Source organism: Carassius auratus, chromosome 48 (assembly GCF_003368295.1).
Source record: "Carassius auratus strain Wakin chromosome 48, ASM336829v1, whole genome shotgun sequence".
In the NCBI taxonomy this organism is placed as follows: Eukaryota; Metazoa; Chordata; class Actinopteri; order Cypriniformes; family Cyprinidae; genus Carassius; species Carassius auratus.
Window position 1 is genome coordinate 7,248,564 of NC_039290.1, and position 25,292 is coordinate 7,273,855.

The 25,292-nt window shown below is 35.8% G+C and overlaps 1 protein-coding gene across 2 annotated transcripts in view; it reads right to left on the reverse strand.

Annotated features, from left to right (window-relative positions):
* The window catches only part of LOC113065689 (arf-GAP with coiled-coil, ANK repeat and PH domain-containing protein 3-like), a 53,132-nt gene that overhangs the window by 14,220 nt on the left and 13,620 nt on the right, over positions 1-25,292 (reverse strand). For both annotated transcript variants that reach the window (XM_026237154.1, XM_026237155.1), the window contains exons 2-10: positions 14,645-14,702; positions 11,695-11,814; positions 10,474-10,527; positions 5,857-5,915; positions 5,523-5,706; positions 5,371-5,415; positions 5,191-5,286; positions 4,085-4,159; positions 2,626-2,637 (exon numbers count right to left, since the gene is read on the reverse strand). In XM_026237154.1, the coding sequence (XP_026092939.1) occupies positions 2,626-2,637; positions 4,085-4,159; positions 5,191-5,286; positions 5,371-5,415; positions 5,523-5,706; positions 5,857-5,915; positions 10,474-10,527; positions 11,695-11,814; positions 14,645-14,702 (703 nt within the window). The remainder of the gene's footprint in view (positions 1-2,625; positions 2,638-4,084; positions 4,160-5,190; positions 5,287-5,370; positions 5,416-5,522; positions 5,707-5,856; positions 5,916-10,473; positions 10,528-11,694; positions 11,815-14,644; positions 14,703-25,292) is intronic.

Sequence of the window (25,292 nt, forward strand, 5' to 3'; positions counted from 1 at the left end):
GAAGCGGCGGAGCTCAACTAAACGGGTGCGCAGCCCAATCGAGCATGCAGTCAATGCACTGTGTGAGTCACGCAGCCGTGGAGCTTCAGCAGGATCCATCATGTGCGATTCCACTGCCTGAGCTACAGCTCATTAACATACACGCCTTCTTTAATGTTACTTCCTCTACAGTCAAAATTCTGGGTGTTATATTAGACAGCAACTTGTCTTTTGAAAATCATGTTTCCCATGTTACAAAAACTGCATTCTTCCATCTTAGAAACATTGCCAAGCTACGAAACATGTTATCTGTTTCTGATGCAGAAAAGCTAGTTCATGCATTCATGACCTCTAGACTGGACTATTGTAATGCACTTCTAGGTGGTTGTCCTGCTTCGTCAATAAACAAGCTACAGGTAGTCCAAAATGCAGCAGCTAGAGTCCTTACAAGGTCAAGAAAATATGATCATATTACCCCAATTTTACAGTCTCTGCACTGGCTACCTATTAAGTTCTGTATCAGTTACAAACTATCATTACTTGCCTATAAGGCCCTAAATGGTTTAGCTCCAGCGTACCTAACTAGCCTTCTACCACGCTACAACCCATCACGCACCCTAAGGTCACAAAATGCTGGTGTCCACTAAAGGAGGTAGAGCTTTTTATAATAATAATAATATTATTATTATTATATATGAAATAGAACATAAATGTGTAAAAATTGTATAGTATAAACAAAATTGATATCATAAAAGAACACTTATTATAATAAACTGCAAACAGATTAAGTACACGCAAATAGTTCGAAATGTCCTTAAACTATTTAAAAATTATATTGTAAAATTATATTATATTATATTATATTATATACATATATATATATATATATATATATATATATATATATATTATATTGTACAATTATATTATATTATATTATATACAATAAATATATAAAAATATCGAACACATTATATAAAATATAATTCTTATTTAATAATATTATGTATTATTATTATAGCAAACTGCAATCATTATGTACTTGTAAACAGTTAGAAATGTCACGAAGCTATATCTAAAAGTATGACAATTATTTTCTTAAATTTTCTTTAATAAATCAATTGTTTTAATAAATGTTCAGTCCATGACCCATCATGTCTGTCACAACTAAACTATGCTTCTTTTAACCCCTCAAGGTAAACATTATACTCATTATCATACAAAAGAGCAATTAACCCAAAAATATGTATGTTCATTAATTTAAAAAAATTTAATAATAAAACAAAAAAATTCAATACCTGTCAGCTGTGGGTGAAGAATCTTCTGTGCAGCATCTCACAAAACATTGTAAGACTGCAGAAAAGACTAGCAGTGCTATTTTAGGAGCAGCCGATGACGCGGGAGCTTATAAAAACCATCATCTGTTTGAACTACAAAGCCCATCAAAATCACAGGATCAAATATTACAACTCTAATTTAGGGAATCTTATTTGCAGTTTGACTTGCTGGGCGTCAATGGAGACTTCAAGAACGTCGTGCTCATGTTATCCCATACTGCAAAAAAATACCATCTCTATCTACTGTAATTACAGAAAACCCATATAATTAATCAATCAGTGAGACCTCATTAATCTTCACATTCACATCACTCTTCCCTTTGAGACGGCTGGCTGCGATCCTGCAACACAAGCTGGCACTCACACATAAATCTCTTTCATTTTGAAATAACACACGGACCTGATTTATGGTAATGAGTCAGCAGTGCATGTGTCAAAAACACTAGTAATAGTTTGTTAATCATGCCAGGAAGACTGTAGGTGCTACCAAATATATTCAGTCACAACCAAATCAATACAGGAAATGATGCTTCTGCTTATTTGAAATTGAGAACTCAGAATATCATAGAAACCAAGATCTGCCCTTTCCAGTGATTCCTGTGGGTCTATAATGAGTTTAAACTGATGTTAATGGGTGTAAAAGATGTCTTTAACCAGCTTCATAAGAACTACCAGAGGATTTTAGACAGACAGGAGAATATGAGCTTAGCCAATTACCCAGAAACACAACAAGATTCTGTGGTTTAAAAATCACAACATTATGTAATTATGGGTAAGTTTCTTCTTAAAGTGGCTCTGAGACCATACGTTCCTCACTCTTGCCCATCAGCCCAATACCGTCACAATGGTTTGTGGGTAACTGCTGTGATGGATTGCAAGTGTTTCTTCAGATCAACCGCATCCAGAGCAATCCCAGAAAGCATTTCTTAATCAAAGCACAAAGATAAATGTCTGCTCTTCTCATCAACCACAATAAGGAGCTGAAAATAATCCACTGAGGGAGAAACATCTACTGAATAATTGTTGTGTTGAGTGGAGGATGATGGGACAGCCATCAGCGGTTACATAAGACGGATGCGTTTGTGGGACAAATCAATCAGTCTCACTGAACTGGAATTATATCATCCGTTACACAACACAAAATTCGGGTCAGAATCACGAGCCAAGCTACACTTTTTTCCTCATAAAAAAACATCAGGAAATGTGAGAGTGCAGATGAATTATTTATAGCCTCCATCTGGAAAGTCACATAAAATGTTTACAGACTTTTAGAAGCCATGTTTGATGGGGTTTAGAGTAAAAGGCTCACCTGTAACAGTGTCTAAATCAGGATGAAGATAATCCCAGAGCGCCATACGGAGGAAAGCAGAAAAAAAATGAAGATTAGTAACAATTCGACATGTTATACTGTGACAAAAACATGCTTAACTGCAGAATAGAGTGCTTAGAATTTTCAAGGTTGTTTTTAACAGTGCTTAGCGGATACACAGTGTTTCCCATTAATTGCCTAGACTGAAAAATCAATTACCCGAAAATATTTTTACACAAATAACATAAAAGATTTTGCAGCATTGCTCTCACAAAGCATCTGTCAAGGCAACTAAAAATAGTCCATTTTTTTCAGAGCTAATTTCTTTAACCAAATCTAAAACTAACATTTTTGTTAATTCAAGCAAATCTGAAATAAATTAAAACATAAAATTAGATGAAAAACTTGACTTTAAGTAATGACTTTAAGTATGTAGAAGCACTAAAAACTTTAAATCAAATAAAAACTTAAATGCAACTAAAATAAATAAATGAAATAAATGAAACCTGAATAGCAATTTTTTAAATAATGATAATAATAATAAAAATTATAGATGTAGATAACAACATTTCCAAAAAAATATAACTAAAATCTAAATTAAATCTGAAAGAATAAAAAGCGGAATCAAAATATTAATAAAAACTATAACAGTATATACAGTAAATAGTACTAAAATGTCACTGCTGTCTATAATAATAATTAATAATAATAATAATAATAATAATAATAATGCTACATTACAACAGATACAGAATACAGAAATCATTACAAACATCTGTTTAGCAGCTAAGTCTGAGTTTAGGTATCTGTGGGACTCTTGAGGCAGGAGCAAATAAATGTAGACATATGTCTATAAATGTTTTTTTGTTTTTCTTTTACAGATAGATGATGAACTAGGTGTCAGAAGCCAAACTTTAGCGAGCTCTATTTTCTGTTCGGCCAAAATAGATCCACTTCCTCACTGCTCAACATCATTAAACACTGAAACATTAGAGGACAGAAGATCTTTTCTACTCCTGCCAGAAGAACAGGAGGACAAACACTGAAGGGAAGTGAAAAGGTCTCTTTATATAACTCTGGGCTAAAGTCCACATTCTGTCTTTCTTTTTAATGTTTCGAAAATGGAAAGAAAACATGACGAAATTAGGAATACAATGCAGGCCAGACTCAACTTGCACTCAGACTCAACTTCTTCGAATTTAACCTAATTGAATCAAACTACGTTGTGCAACCAAAAGGAATTAAAGATAGTCTTTAGTAACTAGACTCGTCCAATTAAAGCATGAATAATCCTCAATCAACTCCAGTGTGAAGAAAGCAGAATTCTAACTTTCTTTGGAGGTTTTCTATCTTTAACAACCTAATTCTAGCATTAGACGCGAGTCAAGAGTGGTGTTTGTCAGAGTATTTTAGTGACAGTCAAGGGTATGTCATGTTTGTACAGTATGTGTATTCTTACCCGCTGCTGAATCGTGGCATGTTTATGCTCCATTTCTCTCTTCTCCATCGCTGAATCAATCACCAGTTGATCCAGCTATGACGAGATGAACAATCAGTTATTGGACGTTTGTTGTCATCTCTTGTATTAGAAAACATGATGTGTTTATTATCCACAGGCACTGGCTGTCTATCTGTCTGTCCATTATAGCACTGCACTTTCAGAAGGGATGGGAAGTGTAGTACTAAGGTTTGTAATGTAATGTGGCTTAAAATTTGTGCATTTTGAATACTACAGTATTTTCTTATTTTAGAGGGTAGGTTTTTTGTTGTTTAGATGCTGAAGAATTTATTTGGGATTAACAAACTTCTTTTTTCAGAAAATAATTTGGTTCTGTCATGAAAACTTGTTTCAAACTTTTATCAAATCGATTAATTCGCATCCAAAATAAGTTTGTGCTTGCATAACACATTTGTGTGATAAAACATATAAATATACACAGTGCACACGTTATGGGTGGCCAATATAAACAGAATCTTATATCACGATTTAAGTAATTTTATTTCATCGTTAAGACATTTTTGTTTTAAAATACGTTTTTACGATAATTTTTTGTTGTTGTTGAAATGTCATAATTCTTGTCACTAGTGTCTATATCACCCAAAAAATTATACTAGACTAAATAAAAAATAAATACAAATAAAACAACACTCAAGTGAAAAACACTGAAGTATGGAGCGCGGGAAGTCACCTGTAGGTAAAAGAAACAAAAACAATCCACAGCGACTGTTTTGCATTTCGTCCCCTCAGTTTATAAACCGTACTCACAAATTCCTAAACCATTCCCTCGGTTTAACAAATCATGCTCACAGATTAATAAACAGCACCCATTATTTTCCAATCCATGCACTCAGATTTTGTAAACCGTACCTTCGGTTTTTCAATCAGTTCCCACAAATTCATAATCCGTGCACATGCTTTCGCAATCCCTTCCCATGGGGTTGGATTTCTTTTTTTACATACAGTAATACATGAATTTGCATCGGTTTTTCTAACCGAATCGATGGCCAATCTGGCTGCCGGTGCTCTGACAGAAATCAATAGCGTACGTGGAGAACACTGCTCACCTCAGCAGCCAGTTTCTTCATGTAGGGGTCAATCTCATCCAGTAGGTTGTAGCCCTGCTGAAACAGGGAGTACTGCGCATGCATGAAGGATAACATCTGCAAGAAGACAGGACAGATAATGATGCTGCAGATTCCACAATCACCACATTCACCAGATTCAAATACATTTCATATACTTACTGCATCTAAGATCTCAAATTTCTTTTTGGCTTGAAGGACATTGATCTGTATGGGGGGAAAACAGATTGATATAAAACACTCTTATGTGTTTACATACACTGTGTATATGTGGCGTGTGTTCAGTCTGGAGCAGCCGAGTGTTCATACGTTACCTGCAGCACATAGTCCAGTGCGAGATGGCGGAAGCACTTGCGGGTGAAGTTGAGGGTGCTGGTGGCTTCCTCCACCTCATGGGCTTTGTTTCGTGGTGCCTGGGCGTTCTTCACCTGTGCAATCTCCAAATCTTCCCTCACCTTATCAAAGTGCTTCTTCGTGTCCTTGAATTTACGCACGTCACTGAAAGTACAGATGGACATTCATTACATGAGTAGTCTAATGAATACAAAGCTGCCGATATGGAGGCTTTAGGCAATGAATGCTTTAGGGACCTCATGGAAGTTTTTATATAAATAACATGTATATGTAAATAATATAGTCTAAACTCACTCTTTGACAAAGTTGTGCAACTGCTGCTTCACTGATCTCTGAGCTTGATCAAACAGGATCTGAAAACAGAAAATAAAAATAAACAACATGAATAATCATACCTCTCTAGTTTTAACCAATGACATCTGAGTATCTCTTTATCCAGTTGAGTATGTGCAACAACAAACAAGTCTATTTCTGAAGGGGGCAATAGCTCAAGATTAAGCTTAACAACATTTATTAGGAAATGTTCAACAGTCAACGTCCTATAATAATCCAGAAACAGCATTCTTATAAAATATGATATAGCAAATGACTGTACTATGATTCAAGAGGTAAAGTTTGGACTATTTTAGAACAAACCCCTAAAAATAAATCATGAAGTAATGACTGATTACCCTGAGAAAAATGGGAAATGGGAATCTTGCATGTAATGCTCCACTCTCAACACTAGATGGTGCTCAGGATTTGTTTAATCTGAGCTGTAGAGGATGTAACCCTGTATGACCTCCCAAACACACACATTTCACCATCCTCACAGCCCTCCACCTCATTGAGATTCAGCTCGAGTCTCATCCTGCACAAGGACACCGAGCTGATCTCATATGCCATGCTGCAGCGGCGGAGGAAAAATAGGTCACTCGGGCAGGGTGGGAGCAACATGAAAGAGGAGACAGAGAGGAGAAGGAGCAAAGGAAACAACCAAAAAACAAAGGGAGGTGATGCAAGATAATTTGCTTCAGCCAACTGCAAATTTATTGGCCGATTCCGATTGCCGATTTTTTTGTAAGTGTGACCTGTCGATAAAGATTTTACTGTAATTTACTATAACTATAATTGACAGCATATACAAAAAAAAAGAAATTGTAAAAATTACAAATAAAAATGTAAATAATAAAATAAATGATTAAACATTACAATTTTCCTAACCTGTACTGTTACAGAGGTTCTCTCACTTAAACAACTCTAAAACTAGAGTGCTCTGGTACTGGAAAGAGGTAGAAATGAGTTGTGGTATATAACCAAACAGAAGCAATTTCCCATTGTTTATAATCCCCCCCCCCCAATCTTATTAAATGTGTCATCTTTCACATCAAATTCCAAGTAACACCAAGTAAAATTCTCTTTCTCTTGCCCTTTTAAAAAAATCTAGTAAGCCGTTAATCGAGCCCTGTGGTTCCCCGCGGTTTACTTTGGCACTACACGCATTATAAATTGTAAACTCTGAGTGTTCTTCACTCAAATTGAAGAACTTCCACACTGATGACATGCTTGCATGCGGATGCGAGCATAGATCTGATGAAAAAACATACTGGCTCGGAATCTGTCCGTGCCGATCTTGTAGAAAATCATCTAATTCTGGTCTCCGGGCAGTCAATCGGTGCATTACTTCAGTCAAACCCACATCAGGCGATCAGGGTTAAATGTTTAAAGTGTTTTTCTGCTATACAGATGGACTCAAATTATTTTTATAAAAAATGTTTTGTCAATTTATTATTGTGGTACCAACTATTTCAAATAAACCAGCCCCTAAATTACACATGAAAACAAATTAAACTGTGATTGTACACTTTGTGTGTCAATAAAACTGTACATTTATACACATGGTATAATATATACACATGATAAAATATTCTGAAAAAATCCAAAAGAGTATTTCCAAAATAAAAGGCCTAGACTGAACATTAATAAAGTGAAGACACCTGCAGACCTACTATCCTAAAGTAAACATAAAAAATATGTATATTTTAAATAATATGATTCATAATAAAAGTGTGTATATATATATATATATATATATATATATATATATATATATATATATTATTTGAAAACATAAATTAAATACAAATCTAAATAAAAGTATACATTTATTATTCAATATAATTAATAATAAATAGAAGTGTGTGTGTGTGTGTGTGTGTGTGTGTGTATATAGTATGAATTTAATTTTAATAACAGAAACTAAATACAATACAATATAAATACATTTATGAATAAATGTTTATTTGAAAAAATTCATAAATAAAATATAAATAAATATAAAGCTTTTCCTGCAGAACTCTATCCATGATGCAAACATAATCCCACTTCAACAATTACAATTACATCCCATTACCTCGTTTTACTCCGACAACACACACAGGAATATGATCTGAAATGTCAGTAGGGCTGTAAAGCCAGATTCTGATGTTACGCCCCAGATGAATACATTTAAATCTAAGCGGTTCACTTCACTCTTTCTTAGTGCGGGTCGGTTTATAGGGCCATTAACGCTGGCAGGGCCCAAATAAGGTGCTTGGTAATGAAGGGCGATGCTTTTGTGGTCCTCTGTGCCTCATGTGAAGGTTTACGGCATCCCCTACAGTAACAAAAATCCCTCTATAAAACACAAGACTGTTTTTCGAGATGCTCATCACTAAACAGAGCTCTAATAAATGTCAGTGATTTATCCTGCATCCAAACAGCCTTTAAATGAAGCAGCCGGCTCTGGGAAACCAAGAACCCAACCAACCGCTTGTCTGCCGCAGCAAAGCCAGTCTTGTGCTTTGGCAGGAAGAGAGAGAAATGCCCTGTGTGTGGTCCATGGACTGACATATTGTGGTTTAATACATTGCCAAGTGCTAAGTGATTATTTAATCTGAGCTCTGTATGAAAATCACACACAGATACCAGTTTCAGAAGTGCAAAAGCAAAAAAGAATGCATAGCCCCTAAATAAAATTAATAACACACATTTCATTTTGTTACCAGAAAATTTAATTTGATAATAAAAACAATTTATACATTTATCTAAAATAATTAAATGTGTAATATTTAAATAATATAATAGTTATTTATATTTATATATTTATATTTATATATGAATTTATATATAATTACATTTATTCAATATAATAACATGTATTAAATATTATAATAATTATAATTAATAATAACATTTTAAATGTATATATTTGTATGAATTAAAGTTTGAAAATAAAAATTAATTTAATACAAAATAAATACATTTTACCTATTAATTACTTAAATCAAATTTATTATTAATTTAAATTTACATTCATTTATTATTTTAATAATTTATAAAAAATAATTTATAAATAATGTAATAACAACAACAATAATAATAATAATAATAATAATAATAATTATTATTATTATACATTTTATTATTAAAAGAAGGGTTATTTCATGCATTAATGGTAATGGTAATGTGTCTGTGTCCTATTTTCTTTTCCTGCTCATCTTGTACTGTTTTTCTGAATGTCAATAGCATGTGGCTATGCTGAATGATGTCTGGACGGTGCTTTACTGTCGCGTGTGCTCTTCTTGTGCTAAATTCCCCTGCATTTCCTGCTCTCTTCACAAAACACTATGAAGGGCTAACCAGAAGGTTACTGTACCCACAACAGCAAAATGTCAAGTAACCACACTGATATGTGAGTGGGTTAGTGGCTTTTGTCTCTGCACGAGATTTAGGACAATCTGAAACAACGAGGGGTTCATCAAACCAATCCAACATGCTAAATGCCCCTTATTTCCTTAAATCACCCTACAAACCCTTTACCCACTTTCCAAACAATTCCTGTATTGTTGGATACAGAGTTCAGGAAGTTTTCTCATGACATAACTTCCCAAACAACTCCCTAGTCCCCCCCTTTTTCTTTCGAAGACATTCCTCTTCACATATATCACAGCATTTCACATCACTGTGGATTTTCCAGTTTCATTTCTTCCTATTCTTAATAAACACGTTATCTAGAAGTCAGGTAAATTCCATAGTTCAATTCTATTAATTCTATTCTCTGTTCTGATGCTGAAAAACAAGCCATTCAGTAAGATTTTAAATGTATTTTCTATCAATATACAATACAGAAATGTGTACTACAGATAAACACCTTTTTCTTTTTTATATGAAATTTTAAATATAGCAGAAACAAACTTTAAAAGTAAAAGCTATTTACATGCATAGCAAAATGTACATTTATTATTATCTATTATTTGTTTATTAGTCTGATAATAAACATGGTTTAAGGCATTAAACATAAGCCGTGTAAGATAGTGCACGCACTTAAAGAAAATGATGGAGTAAATTATTACTTTTATTCACACAAAATAATAAAGTCATCAAAACTGAATTTTTAAATTACATTTTAACTATTCAAATGGGCATATACATTTCCATGTAAAACTATGAAATTGTATAGTATTTTTGCAAAAAACTATTTATATTTATCTACAAAAAAACTCATTTTAAGCGCAATCTTCTTAAAAAATATAATTGATTAAAAAAGTTTCTAATCTATCTCTTTTTGTTCCATTCTGCTGTTTTGCATTGCCACTTGATGTCAGATGTAAAATGTAGGTCCTGAAACAAAACCATCTCCGATGACCAGAAAAGGCATTCACAACAACAGACAAGAGCATCATTTATGATTTACATGCAACACGAGGATCATTCATGATTCATAGCATCGTAGCACATCAATCATTCACGCACATCACAACCAGTGCACCTTCCTTCACCAGAGCAGAGCAACACATGAGGGAAAACACATGAACATTTCACGATATGATGACACTATGTGGACCCATCACTCATGTGATGAGAAACGAGTGAGAATAAGACCAGACGTACCATGTGGTAGTTGACAATCTCCTGCAAACTCTCGCCACACTTTTCCAGACAATCCTGTAAAAACACAAGAACACGTCACAATCATCATAATTCAATTTAGGTTTTCATTATCTGGGACTGGTAATTCAATCTCACGTTTGTTCTCTTATCAACATCTATTAATATTCTGGATCCACGTAAAGTCCGTCTGACAAGGAAAACAAGTCCCGCTGAGCGCGCAACGGCTTTTGTCAAAATGGAAATGTAATTGTGGGTCTGACTAGATGTTTTTACAGTGGAAAATGCAAATAGCAGCAGGTTTTAATAAGATGCTCAACATTAGTCAGCTGGATACAAGAGAAGAGAAGCCAGAAAGACTCTTAACAGCATTTACAGATGGCGGCAATGAGTCTAACCCTACAGGCACTACTGACAGAGAGAAAGGGCGAGAGTACCGGAGCCCCGGCCTGCTTCTTTTTGACTAAATCCATGTCTAATCAGGGTCAAAGAGTGTCTGAGACACTCAAAACAGCAGTCTGACGCCCTCATGCCAGTGAGCCTGCCAGTAAAGAGCTCACAATTAAAAGCAGACGCACGTCTAGGGCTGAGAATCAAGAAAAAAAATTACTAGTGATTTATTGTGCACAGATTTGTTCATCTTGAACGACTACAATCATTTTTTTACAGCAACACAGCAAATGAAATAGTGAGTGACAAAATACTATTTTATACATTTGCCTATTGCAAATTAAATTTTTTTAAATAAATGGTAGGCCTACTTATAAATAAATGAAATAATACATTTAAGAAAATGGATTTTATTAATATTATTTAAAAAAAAATTTATTAAATAATTATTACTATAATTATATAAATATATAACACATAATAAATAAAAATTAAAGCAATTTTAATAAAAGTAATTAATATATCATTAATAATTAAATTAAAAATAGATTTAAAAAATTGTGTCGCGTCACTGGCATTGCTTACACCAACGAAGGCATCAGCCAATCATATCGCCTTGTGTAAATACCCTAGTGCAGAAGCTAGCCAATCGCATTCATGCAACACCAGAAATGTAATGACGTTCGCGTGAATCTTCAGACACCCTCTGTCAAGCACTGATGTCGAAGCCCCGTGTGAATGCAACATTACAATTCCCCTTCTGAGCCTCATTATCTGAATGGATAAAAGCAAAATGATAGACAAAACACACACATGTATATGATAAAATATTACCGATATCATCTGGTCCTTCTTGCACTGCTGGGATAAGTCACGGATGCCGTTGATAAAGAGCTTGTTGGCGGTCACATATGCTTTCCCAGCTTCAATCATACCCCCACACAACTTTACCAGCTATCAAAAGACAACCAGAGAGAGAAAGAGTTTAGCATAAGACACAATAAATCATCTATGCATAATGTGTTTTAAATTATAAGCAGAAACTTAAAGTCTTAATCATAACCTCAACTGTGCTGCCCAAGCAGAATATTAAAACCTCTTCACATTTAGCAGCAAAACACAATTATTTAATGAAATATTGATCATGTTGAGCGTTACTACCTCATATTCTATACATTTACTTAATTTATAAATTAGTATTTAATATTTTTTTTTAGATATTATTATTATTATGGAAAGTATGCTTTCCCATCCATCTTTGGTTAAAATTAAAACAAAAATTTTAGTTAATAATGCTAATATTTAACAATGTTTAGTTAATACTATTAAAAACTAATATTTTTGTTTCATTAGTGGTGGGATTTTGATTTATCTTCATGCAGAAGATTCATTCAGTGAGTGAGATGCCAAAAATGACAAATTAAAGTATTTTTATGTTATAAATTAGCCTTATCATTTTATTACAATTTTAATATATAGGTGGAAACAAGGGAATTCATTCTTCAGTATAAAAAACTTGTTACTGAAGCTGTAAAGTTGTCTAAATCATAATTCAGAGCATGTGGTCTTATTATAACTTCATTACTGTATTCACGCAATTCTGTGAGGAGTCAAAATGATCCATGCAGTGCATTTAAATAAACATTTGGTTAACCAAAACTTGAAAGATTTCTTGAAATCACTCAAACACACAAACACACACACACACACACACACACAGAGCAGGTGCGGTCTCATGTGTGCAGTAATTCTCTTCACTAATGTGCCAATTACTAGTTCCCACATTTATAAGCCAAGGCAAAAATGTCCCACTTTCACACAAGCCTCACATCCCAGACTCAGCGGAGGGCTCTCACATGTGGTTGTGTGTTTGCTTTATGCCTGATGGGACACATACTCAGATGGGCTGCATGTGTCTGTCCCTGTGTTAGGACTCGAGCCCGAACCAGACCCCAATGTTTAGTTCCTTATTCTTCCTCTATTGTTCTTTCTTCTGTATTTTATCTTCCTCTTTCTAATCTCAGTTGCCGTTTCGAGTGCGTCCACACATGCAGCCAGCTGAAAATATCAGCTCGGGAAAAATCTCTTAATTTCCCACACTCCTCATGAGTTAAACTAACAAACATAGAGAGCCTTGTTCTAGACAGCTGCTGAACAGACCCACATCTGAACAGCCAGATGCAAGAACTTACAAGAAATTGTCTTGCAAAAATAGACCGAAATGCATCATTTACTGTTAGTCCAGTCTATGTTTCCTTGGATTCCTCTTCAGTGCGACTTCCCCAACATTTTCTTGGAGAAAAATCCCATGAGACCATAGGTCTCTGCTGAACTTATCAAAAGCTGCACGTTGTCATGATTAAGTTGCATGGAAACCCCAAACAACAACAAACAGCTTAACCAAATGCATGAGGAGACCAATACATTTCTCTGCATCACTGCACCTAAAAACATGCATATCACACTTTGATGCATACATATATGCTAGGGCTGTGCAAAAAATTGAATGCGATTTTCATGCACATCTCATCAGTAAAGACGCTCCTTTAATTAGAAGTAGATCTCCAGCACGTGATTTCAGATCAGGGTTTTTAGAGGCTAAATATCACGTTATTGGTATTGGGGTCGCTTCAAACCGCGGACATGAAAAACAACCGCAGACTTGGCAACACTGGTTCAGGTAGTTACTACACAGAGCCGTAGTCTACCGACAACTAACACAAAATCGCTTTCAAAATCGACAAAGAATCAACTGCGATTTTAACATCGATTTTGTGTAGATTGTCAGTGAATTACGGCTCTGTGTAGTAAATGCCAACCAGTGTTGCCAAGTCTTTGGTTGTTTTTCATGTCCGCGGGTCGAAGCGACAATACCAATAACTTTATATTTAGCCCCTAAAATGCTAATTTTACCAAGGCAACCATGCCATAAAACTTAAATTTTAACCCCGGAAAGCTATTTTTTATCGGGGAACCTCCTGGAAACGCGATTGGGCTAGTTTTGGACTAGTTTTGAGATGCAACTGGGCAGGATTTGTTGTAAAAACCTGGCAACCCTGATCTGAACGCACGTGCTGGATATATACTTCTAATTACAGGAGCGTCTTTACTGATGAGATGCGCATGAAAATCGCATTCGATTTTTTGCACAGCCCTTATATATGCTAATCAGTTCATTGCACCAAGTATAAAACATAAAAACATAATATAAAAATAAATCGTTTCTAATATTCATTTTAAGTAATTTGTTTTAAAATCTTAATAATTTAGGAAGAAATAAGTAAATACCAAAGCAGACCTTTAAAGTGACAGGTGTAAAATAAAATAAAATAACACCTTGATGTCATGTCAACTGCCCAAAAGCTAGTGTCTTGGCAGCACTAGACTAGACTGCTGTAGTACAGTATTGGATCGTCCTGTCGATGAGGTCCAGCCATCTTTACAGCATTTAAGAAGGATTACCATCTCTATACATTAATCCACAACACTCCTCTTATCTCATATATTAGAAATGTTCTTTCTGATCATGGTTGTGCACATGTTCTTTCTGCTTTCTCTGCTGGATTTACACCAGCATTTGCACACTGATGATCCGTAAAGCCTGGGGTTGACCGATTGACCTTGTTGTGGAAGCAGCTGATGTCAGTGTTTGGCTACAAAAGTCTTGGAAGGTATTAGATGTGATTTCTAACAAATCTAAGCTGTGATTTTCAACCATACGGCGTAAATGCACTCTGACAGGGTTTAGAAGGTCAAGCGAGAGCTTCAAAGCGCCTTACTGTACCTTATCAAGCTTGGCTTCGATCTCCACCACCTCCGTCTCCACCTCATCAATATTGGCCCTGGAACACAAACCAGATGATGATGTGAATTATTTTGGCTCGACAATCGTAACTTGATGAATGACAAAGAAAGAAACAGATTAACAGTAGATTTCATGGGATCTACATTTCATTTCGTATTCAGTTGCAATATCATCCTGTCACACTTATCTTACTATATCTGCAGTATATAGTATGCACACTCGGCAAAACTATATTTGCTAAAATGTGCAGTATACACTGCATACAAAACTGTATCCCATAATGCAATGCTTTTTTGTCAATTTAGTGAAACTGAAGTATATAAACATATAATTAAATATTTAATTGGAAAATAAAAAGGGAAGAACCAGATTTTTTAATTGTAAAAAGGTAGGGGGGAAAAAACAGGGCTGAAGCTGCAGTTTTTATTAGTATGAATGTAAATGTGTAGTATGAATTAATAGGACATTGCTAAGATGAGATTCCAACACAAACAATATGCAAAAAACTTTTATCGGGATATTATTATTTTTCTCCAAATTCTGGCTGCACACTAAAAATGATGTTCTTTCCCACCGCCAGTAAAGTACACTTTTTTTTTAGTGCATACCGTAGCACGACTAAAATACTCAAATAAGGCTATTGTGTGACTTGATGGGGTTTAAACATCAGGTTTACTGTAATTATGAGCTTCTGAACAGTGAAAACTTTTAATATCTCTCAAATTACAATTTGCCATTTTAAGGCAGCTCCCTCATGTAAAACCGACCAAAATGACAGCAGCTTCAACAGGTCAAGTCTTTAATCTTGTAATTATGGTCATCCTGACGAGACCTGGACACACCAGTATCCTCCGCAAAGACAACTGACCAATCAGATCTGGCCTTCTCTTTTCAGAAATGCCGAAATTACATGTTGCAGTCTCCTCCCTTTTTCCATCATGCAGTCTTCCTGCATAAGAAAGCCTTTTCCTCTGAACTGTGAGGCTGTTTTAAAGCCTCAGGCTTTTCGTAAAGCTCTATCACTGAGATCTGAACTATTTTTCTGACTCTTATACAGTCAGTCATCTCTCTGTCTCTCTGTGTGTGATGTGTTTGAGGGAGGCTGCACTGATGCACCTACAACTCCTGCCAGCACCGAGACTCGAACCAGCGACCTTCTGGTAACTAGTCCACATACATACATACATACATACATACATACATACATACATACACACACACACACACACACACACACACACACTCACACATCTGGTCAGCTATCCTTGTGGGGACTCTCCATAGGCGTAATGGTTTTTATACTGTACAGACCGTATTTTCTATCGCGCTACACCAACCCGCTAAATTTAGTTAATTTCATATTAACTAAATTTAATTAACAAATTTCATTAGAGTTAGAGTAACCTCTGTTTTACACCAGTCACTCACAAGTTTCTATCTCACTCCAAACTTTCTTTCTGCTGCTCGATTACCGTTTTTTCGGCTGCAGATTTATGTTTTCTCTTGGCTCATTTCTCTTGGTTCATGTCAAATAAATTTTGATAAATAAGTCGCACCTGACTAATATATATATATATATATATATATATATATATATATATATATATATATATATATATATATAAAAGCATACACACACAGACACAAAATGTGTACTTTTTCAAAAATTATTATTTATTTATATTTGTGATATACCATCGACGCAAAAGACACTACATGAAACATGTCAAGTGAGAAACGAGTGCCAAATATGTCCAGAATTAACATGACAGTAACAAAGCACTGACTTACAATTTTGTCTTGTAGATTAAAAAAAAAAAAGATCCCCTAAACTTACATTAAAAGAGGGACTTTTTGTGCCAGTAAGCAACTGCCTTGAAAGCTTCCAGAACATCCCTGTAACCACATTGCAATACCCTAAAAGCCACTCTAAACACCTTTACAACTGCACAGCTATGTCTGGCAACCACCTAAAACTCCCAGCATCACAGTGGTGGCGGGTTTTAGACAGACAAGCACTTCTTCAGAAAATGATTAATCACTCTTTTATCACAAAATGGTGTCACAAAGATATTTAAAGTGCTACTTATCATTGAATTCAACAGTTTTTGTTCATTCTTTGTACAATCTTATCCCTACAAAAACATTTGCTCATTCTGGGAATCCTGCCCTGACAACAATCCCAGGTCCAGTTTAAATAATTTCATGAGGAGCGTTTCTGTGGAGAGTGACAGGATGGCAGCTCCAGCAGCTCTCTGACCTCCTGATGTGTTTCCCGTTCTCTCCTTCACCCGTGAATCATGCCAGCTCACTGCACATGGCACTCCCAGGATGGATGCCCACTTTGCCCCCAGGCCTGTAACCATGGCCACCGCTGTGGGGGCTGACCCCACACTTAAAACCCTGTTATGTCTGACTAGATCACTTGATCTTGCAAATGAACAGAACACAAAAGCATGGTTCAAGGACGACATGAAATCATGTTTGAATTTGCTCTTTATAATGTTCTCCATGTGAATGTTCCATGTAACATGTTCCCATGGCTCAGTGGTGGAGCATTGCATTAGCAGCGCAAGGTTGTGGGTTCGATTCCCAGGGAGCACATGTTAGGTAAAAAATGTTAGCCTTAATTTACTGTAAGTCGTTTTTTGGATAAAAGTGTCTGCTGAATGCATAAATTAAATTTTTTATAAATACTAACCATTAACATCAAACCTTACACACTTTATAAAAAAAAAAAAAAAAAATTCCCCAACCAAATCCATATGTATACATATATATATGTGGTCAGGGCAAAATAAATATACATTTTTTTAGAGACGGTTTCAACTGTCCCCTGTTGTTTTTGTTGATGCATTAAGAGCTGGGGGGTGAAAACTTTTGAACACGATGAAGATGGCCAAATTTGTCTTATTTTGTTGAAATATAATTTTTTCCCATTTAGTTCTGCCCTCCATAAGCAACAGAAGATACTTGTATGTTTCCCGGTACACAAATTAAGTACAATTTACCTTGATCTTCAAATTCCAAAAGTTTTCACCCCCCCAATCTTAATGCATCTTGTTTCCTTTTGGAACATCAGTGAATGTTTGAATCTTTTTAAATAGTTGTGTTTGAGTCCCTCAAATGTCCTCAGTGTGATAAGATGTATCTCAAAATCATACAGTCACTTCAGAGGGAATACATTTTCATTCTTATATTGTAACAGCAATATTCACTGCATGTAGCGAGACCCCTTTTCAAACAGATTTGCTAAAAGGGTCTTCATCTGGATTAGGTCAGCATGGGACTCTGATGATGAGGAGTATTGATTGATTGCTAAGAGTGCTCTAGTGGAGACAGTCCTTTTCTAACAGTGTCTGAGTGAGTCATCCAGAGAGAAGTGTGTGTGTGTGTGTGTGTGTGTGTGTGTGTCTATTCTTGGACTGTACGCCTCTTAGTGCTCTTGTCTGGACCTTTTAAATTCAGTAAAAGCCTTAATTCTCCTGCAGCCTCCAGCTATACAGCAATTGACCAAAAGCAGAGCGAACTGTGCATTAGCGTGGCCAGTGTGCAGAATAATTCAATTATAATGCACTTTACTATGCCATTAATGTTGCTTTATTAATTCAAATACAATTGTGAATACTGCAAAAAGTTAAGCACATTATGCTTTCAAATAGTGTTTTTTTAACTGCCTTATTGGTGTATAAAAACAAAAAAAATCACTTCCTCTTGCTTTAACAGTGTGGAAAACATGAATTATTTTTTATTAGACTTCGAATGTACTTTACTAACTGCTTTAAACATTTTTTGATGTCATCGAATCGATGGCCGGTGATCAGAAACACAACAAAACTTGAATTAACAAAAAGTCTGTGGAATATTAAATTGCATTATAATTCTAAAGCAAATTCTGTGAATATGTTTATCATTTTTTAAAATGTGGTTTGTTACCTTATATTGTTATGTGTGAGCATTTAGAAAAAAGAAGAAGAAAAAAGATCACATACATTTGTTTGAAATGCATAAAAATATATATATATATATATTTGAATCTTTAATATATTTGATAAAGCAACATTAGTGTCATATTAAAATGCATTTTAATTTAGTGGCTAATTCCACAGTGGTTTAATTACACATTTTGGTTGCAAAAGTCTTATACAGGAAGATTTTAAAATATGATTACATATTTTTGATTTTTTAAAATGTTTTTTAACCTATTGCTTTGAACAATGTCAGCGTATTAATAAACAATGATCCATGAATTTGCATCATTGTGGCCAATATTGAGAATAAATTTATTAACAGTGACGTGGAAAACTTTTTGCATACTCCTGATTGAAAAGTAAGGATGGGGGGGGGCTAAATTATAACTATATAATAACAACTAATTGCTTTAACATTTTGAATCTGTTTGTCTGTTTGAATTCATGGCCACTGAAAAAAGTTAAAAAAAAATTTTAAAGAAAAGAGCAATGCTTGCATCAATGTCCAGAGTGCATATACAATTAATAAATTGTAAAATACATCACATTTCAAAAGACAATTTCTTTTAGTATCAAAATGTTTTTACTGCACGTTTTGTTTAGCCATTATATTTTATAATGACTGTGTCAGTTTGCTTCATTATTGGCTGTTTTTCTTCATTTATTTGAAGCCTCTGATTTCATGCAAGGATGCAGTGATGCATGAATGGAAACATAATAAAAATATATAAAATAAAATATAGCAAGTATCACTCTTGCTTTATGGCGAACTGGTTTTTGTGATAATGACTACAGAGTACATTATCTGCTTAAACATTTATCAGTGACGCTACTTCTCTGCAGCTGCATTACTCCTGCGTCTGTGTTTGCTTTGTAATTCAGGTCTGGTTTTAGTCTCTTGTGAGAGTAGGAACCTAAAAAGCCACAGACGGATTTAACCCAAGCGGGCTTCCTTTCTAGCCTGCTTTATGGGTGTGTGGCGTGTGGAGGACGGGCCAAAAGCAGACAGGGCTGTTCAGCTCATTGGAGACGTCAGCTCGCAGACATCTCTCAGCGAATGTGTGTTGGTTTTGTAGGGGTCAGCATGCAGTCAAGCATCGGAAATGTGTCATGAGTAAAAGAGAGGAGAGCTGCCGACCCGGACCCCTCCTCAACGCAGACCCCACAAGGCCACCGTGGCCAGATACAGCATGAGTTATCTGTGTTTAGGTGTATTCTGGCAGTGCAAAGTGAACCCAGCTGGCGTGTGCGTGCAAACAATTCCCTATCCGCCGCTCTGAAACCGGCCTGCGAGGATCATGTGTGAGAAAACACAGCATTCCTCTCTTTATTGGACACTGTCCCGCCAAAAAGCTGTTGCTGTCTGAGAGGTGATGTCACAAAGTGTCTCCAGACGTGTTGAGGTGCTAATGTGTCCAGGGCCGAGGGGTTTGTGCAGTGCAGTGTGGGAGATTTTTGACTAAGGCCAGAGCAGATGAAGCCAACACTCCTGACGACACAAACATCAGAAGTCATTCAGTGATTCAACTCCATCTGATACACACCTCAACTCTGTGGGAAACTTTACTTACTTTAAAAATGATTTAGAAGTAGCTTTTCGAAATGAAACATAAATAAATAAACCCTGGTTGTATGGCCAGTTTTCCCTCTACTTTGACACTATTTTCACAAAATATCAATTATATTCAACGAGAATTTAAAGAACAAGTAAAAATATTCTCAGTGAAGAGTTAAAAGTGACCAACTGTCATGAAGATGTCACAAGTTAAAAACATCTTAAAGGGGACATCAGATGCCCATTCCACAACTTAATATGATTCTTTAGGGTTTTCATGAAATGTCTGCAACATACTTTTGTTAAAATTCCTCAATGATCGTGTTAAACAACAACCTTGTTACCTTGTCAAGATCAGCTCTGTTCACAACGACCCATTTTGGTGCATGTCTCTTTAAATGATAATGAGCTACTGCTCTCTCCACCCCTCTCTTCCAGGGGGCGTCGACACAAGAAATGTGAAGTGCTGCTTTGGACTCCGTATATGACTCGAAGGTGGTCTTATTCAAACTGCTAGCTATCTACATAGAAACTGGCTGCAAATTGAAACAGCTTGGCGGATGTCGTCTTTAAAGATAAGTCTGATGCATACTTGACTTAAAGTGCAGTCAGAGCTACTTATTGCAGCGAATGAACGCAATGATTCACTTCTCAAATTGGCCGGGAATCCAGCACTAACACAACCCCACACAGCTCACAGCATGTTATCAGACGGAGCTGAGACACAGTATCTTCACAACCGTCGCTGGAGGAATGTTCTGTCACCCCTCTCTGAGCAGCACTGGCAGGAGGCTCTGGGTCACTTCCTGTCGCTCGGCCACTGAACACCAGACCACAGTGGGTTCTGCAGGGATAATTACAAACTCACCTGACAGCAACCTGACCGAATCAATGGCAGAAAACAGGGAGAACAACTCCGAAGAAATCAGAAATTCTGATTACACACAAATGAGTATAAACAGCAATAGTTGAGTTCTTTTTCTCCATAAAGGAATTTATTTTTAATGATAATTTGAAACATTATGCATTATTTCTACTTGTTATTAAAATGATCACATTAGCAATTCTTAATGAAGATCTACATTAACTATGATTCTGCAGTGAAATGTCCACCAATCAGAGAATCAAAACAAAAATTGCGACAAAAGAACTCATCATCTTAATAAATCATCATCATTAAAAATAAATGGAGAAATAGAAAACTATTTAAGTTGATTGTCTTTTTCAGCTGGCTTGTTTGGTTCATGATTTACAACTTTTCCAAAAATATTTTTTTATTAATGCCTATGAGAAAAATGAATGAACGAATAATTCCTTATGGAACAAAGGCAGATGAAAAAAATAGGCAGACATTTTAACTAGAGCTGGGAAAATAAATCAGTGCATTGTGATTCCACATCGATTCTGAGATTTTCCGAATGAATCGCATGTTTTTGAAAAAACATTAAACCAAAACTGCTGAGAAGGCACACTTCATTCTATGGCTCAGACTGATGCAGCTTTTCTGAAACACGCTGCTAAAAAAGTAGTGCAATAAATTCTTGGCTCTTCTGACCCGATCTGTTCGGATCAAAATTACTGGTGCAAAAATAAACCAAGAAGCTATTTTAACTATTTCACTGTCAACATCATTTGAAGCAATGGATGCTATTCAAGTAATTTACCTGAACAGCCAATGACTGCAGGCCACCAATGGGCTTTGATGCAACCAAAAATCGCAGCGTGACCCTGTGACTCCAGCCTGACCTCTGACCCCTGGAGAGAGAGCAGCTGCCCAAACCATCCCTCAACATGACTAGAAAATAAACAGAGATGTTGATAGACAGTCTTAACTAACACAGCAGAGACTTAGAAGTTTTTACACTAGTAAACACTATATTACAGTGGTAAATTTAAGCATTCAAACACGAATGTGTCAAATGGATTTATGGAGTTAATATAAAACAAACAAAAGTTTCTGAGCTTATGGAAAAATAAAATATGAAGGTTTAGTTTCTGTGCATGTGTAGTGTTTAAAACAATAAAACCGGCTATAGAAAAAGAGTAAAGTTTAGCCAACAACGACTATAGTCTAAACAAGAGTCCCAAAGACTGAAATGGGTTAAGAATAAAATATATACATAAAAGGTGCATTTATTGATTCATGAATTTCAGATAGATTTCCTAAAACTGCAGAAAGAAAATGTCTTTACCATCTTAAAGGAACAGTCCTCTCAAAAATGAAAATCTCGTCACATCATTCCAAGCCCATCATTTTCATAAAATAAAAAAATAAAACAGAAAAGCACCATAAAAGTAGAGGTTACACAACTTTAAGCTGTCATATGTATTCAGAAGACTATTATGATGAATATTATGATGCTTTGCTGAGTCTCCATTCACTTCCATTGTCTGAAAATTAGCAGCATGAACATTCTGCTAAACATCTTATTTTATGTTCCACAGAAGAAATTCTTCATACGGTGTTTGGAGTGAATACATGATGAAACAACTTTATTTTTTTTTTCTTTTATTTTTTTTGCTGAACTATGTCTGTAAATGTTCAGGAGTGGATGGCTTTTATCCACACATTAAAATGTATGAGATGTGAGAATTCTTTCTCAGAAAATATCACCTCAAATACTCTTTCAAAAAACATCCGTTTGGTTGTGAATATCAGATCTTCTCAAGCTGAAATTGTGTGTTTTAAAGCCATTGTAGTTTAAACTTCTGATAAAGTGTTTTCTGGGGATTTAAAAACTAGTAATGGGTGGATCTTTATCATTGTGGGGTGGTTGTTTTTACCAGCCTTCGCATAATAGGTGCCCTTTATGTTGTAATTTTGATTTGCTAAAGAATAATTTTTACTTTTTTCTTTACCAAACCATTCATTGTTTCTCCAGCTTTGTTATATTTCAGCCATCAGAGGCTGTTATCCATGTATTCTCTGCCACAATCTAGTGGGATTTCATTACTGCTACATGTTTGTCCTAAAGTCGATGCTAAACCCTGGAAGAAGCCAGCACAGGGGCTTATGGGGGAATCCTCTGGGATTTAAGCCTGACTGGAGGAAGGACAGGGCCACAGACCAGGCTTGGGTCTTTTGAGGTTGAGAGGGACAGACGCCAGCCGGACTCAAAGCACTGACCTGTGACATCCTTCCTGAGCCAGGCTACAATCTGGACAAATTAGCAACAGGCGTCATTTTCCATGCTGTTTTAAAAAAAATCCCACGGTTTGGTTCCAGCAATGTCAGCAAACTGTTAAGTAATGTGACATTACTGAGAAATGATATTAGTGGATGACGAGTGAAATGGACAAAGTGGTTTTCAGGGTCCTAATAAAAACAGGAAAAAGAAAGGAGAAAGTCCTGAAAAAAGACAATACATCAAGCTCAATGCAGTTTAGTGACGTGTCAAGAATGGAAATGACCGCATAGATATAGATATAGATATATATATATATATATATATATATATATATATATATATATATATATATACACACACACATCTCTCTCTCTACATATATCTATCTATAAAGTAACATATTACAATAAAAATTAATAAAACTAACTGCATATGGTGTTTAACTCATGAATCAACAGATATTACATAATTAATAAAAGTGCCAGGATACAGCATTTTACGCATTAAAGGCAAATTTGTGGCAAAAAATCGGAGCTAGACTCATTGATTTGCAGTTTTGGCGGTTGCAGTATACGGCCCTCCAACAGCCTTTTCTTTGCGTGTGGCCTGCGATTAGGACCCCCCCGATGGGGAACAGACACTTCAGACATGAGGCCCAGCAACCAAACAAAGACCATCACAGGGAAGAAGTGGTATAATTAACCCTTTCAGGTCACGCGTTTCATTCTCACACAATACCCCCATGCATTCTGTTCCCGCCACTGAGACCTACAACTACAGACAAGCACTCGGTGCACATTCCTAATAAAACATCGCTCAGATCTTTTTTTTTTTGTCCACATTGCAGCGTCTCATTTAAATGTCAAGCAACTTGGAATATCAGGAATGTGAGATGTTCGTGACAGCTAGATATAACACTAGGGGCAAGGACGTGATGTAGTTAAATATCAGACTCAAATGTAGGTCCAGGAGCGAAGACGGAGGGCAGACAGTGAGTGTTCAGGATGTGAAGCATCTAGGCTCGCCGGGCTGGTTTATATTAGCTCAGGGTGGTCTGTCGTGACTCCAGCATGCAAAAATGTCAATGGAGATGCAGAGAGACATACACAGACGCACTCCTCATGGCTGGGCTGAGATGGACCGAGGACGCTGGCTGGGGAAAAAGACCTCACAATGTGTCACTGCTTGGGTGAGGGACAAAAGAGAGAGAGAAAGCTCAATGAAAACGAGGGAATGAGGATTTATGATGCCATTTCTGACCATATCCGAGAAAAAGAAGAAGAGAAAACGTGCACAAAAAAGCATCTCCTGACACTCCAGCAGTCTTGGCTCTGATTGATGTGGAAAGAGCTTAAATTTTTGTGGGCTGCACTTGTAGTTTGGATGGGCTCTGGAACAACATACCAGACACGGGGAGGTTTTGTTCCTGGAAATGCATCTTGTAAAAAGCTGCTAAACCGGGCTCAGAACAAACTGAGCAGTTAAACAGTTCCACTGTGACACAAAAATATGTATTTTGTTATCTCTAATGACTTTTGAAATGCACATTGCTGTGACTTCGCCACCTGGAACCAAGATCTCTTTTAATCATACTGCAAGATTAGAAACAGCTGACAAGATGATAAGCTTTATGCTATTGCCAATAACCGATAAATGGCCGATATCAAAATAATAATTCAAGAATAATAATTTAAATTAAAAACAAAACATTAAAAACAATCATTTTTAAATGCTACAAGTGAATTTAGCCATGACGACATTTTCAAAAGATTTTCATTTTGAGATTTCATCTCTTTTACTGAAAAAAACATCACACTGCAAAATCACAAATAGCTGAAGATGTTAATCTTTGTTATTGACAATAACTGATAAATTGCCAATGTCAAATGTCATTAAAAATGTCTGAATCAGTAGATGTATCAACATGGCTTCAATATATTGTGCATTCCAAGACTTCATTCTGGTCATTCTGG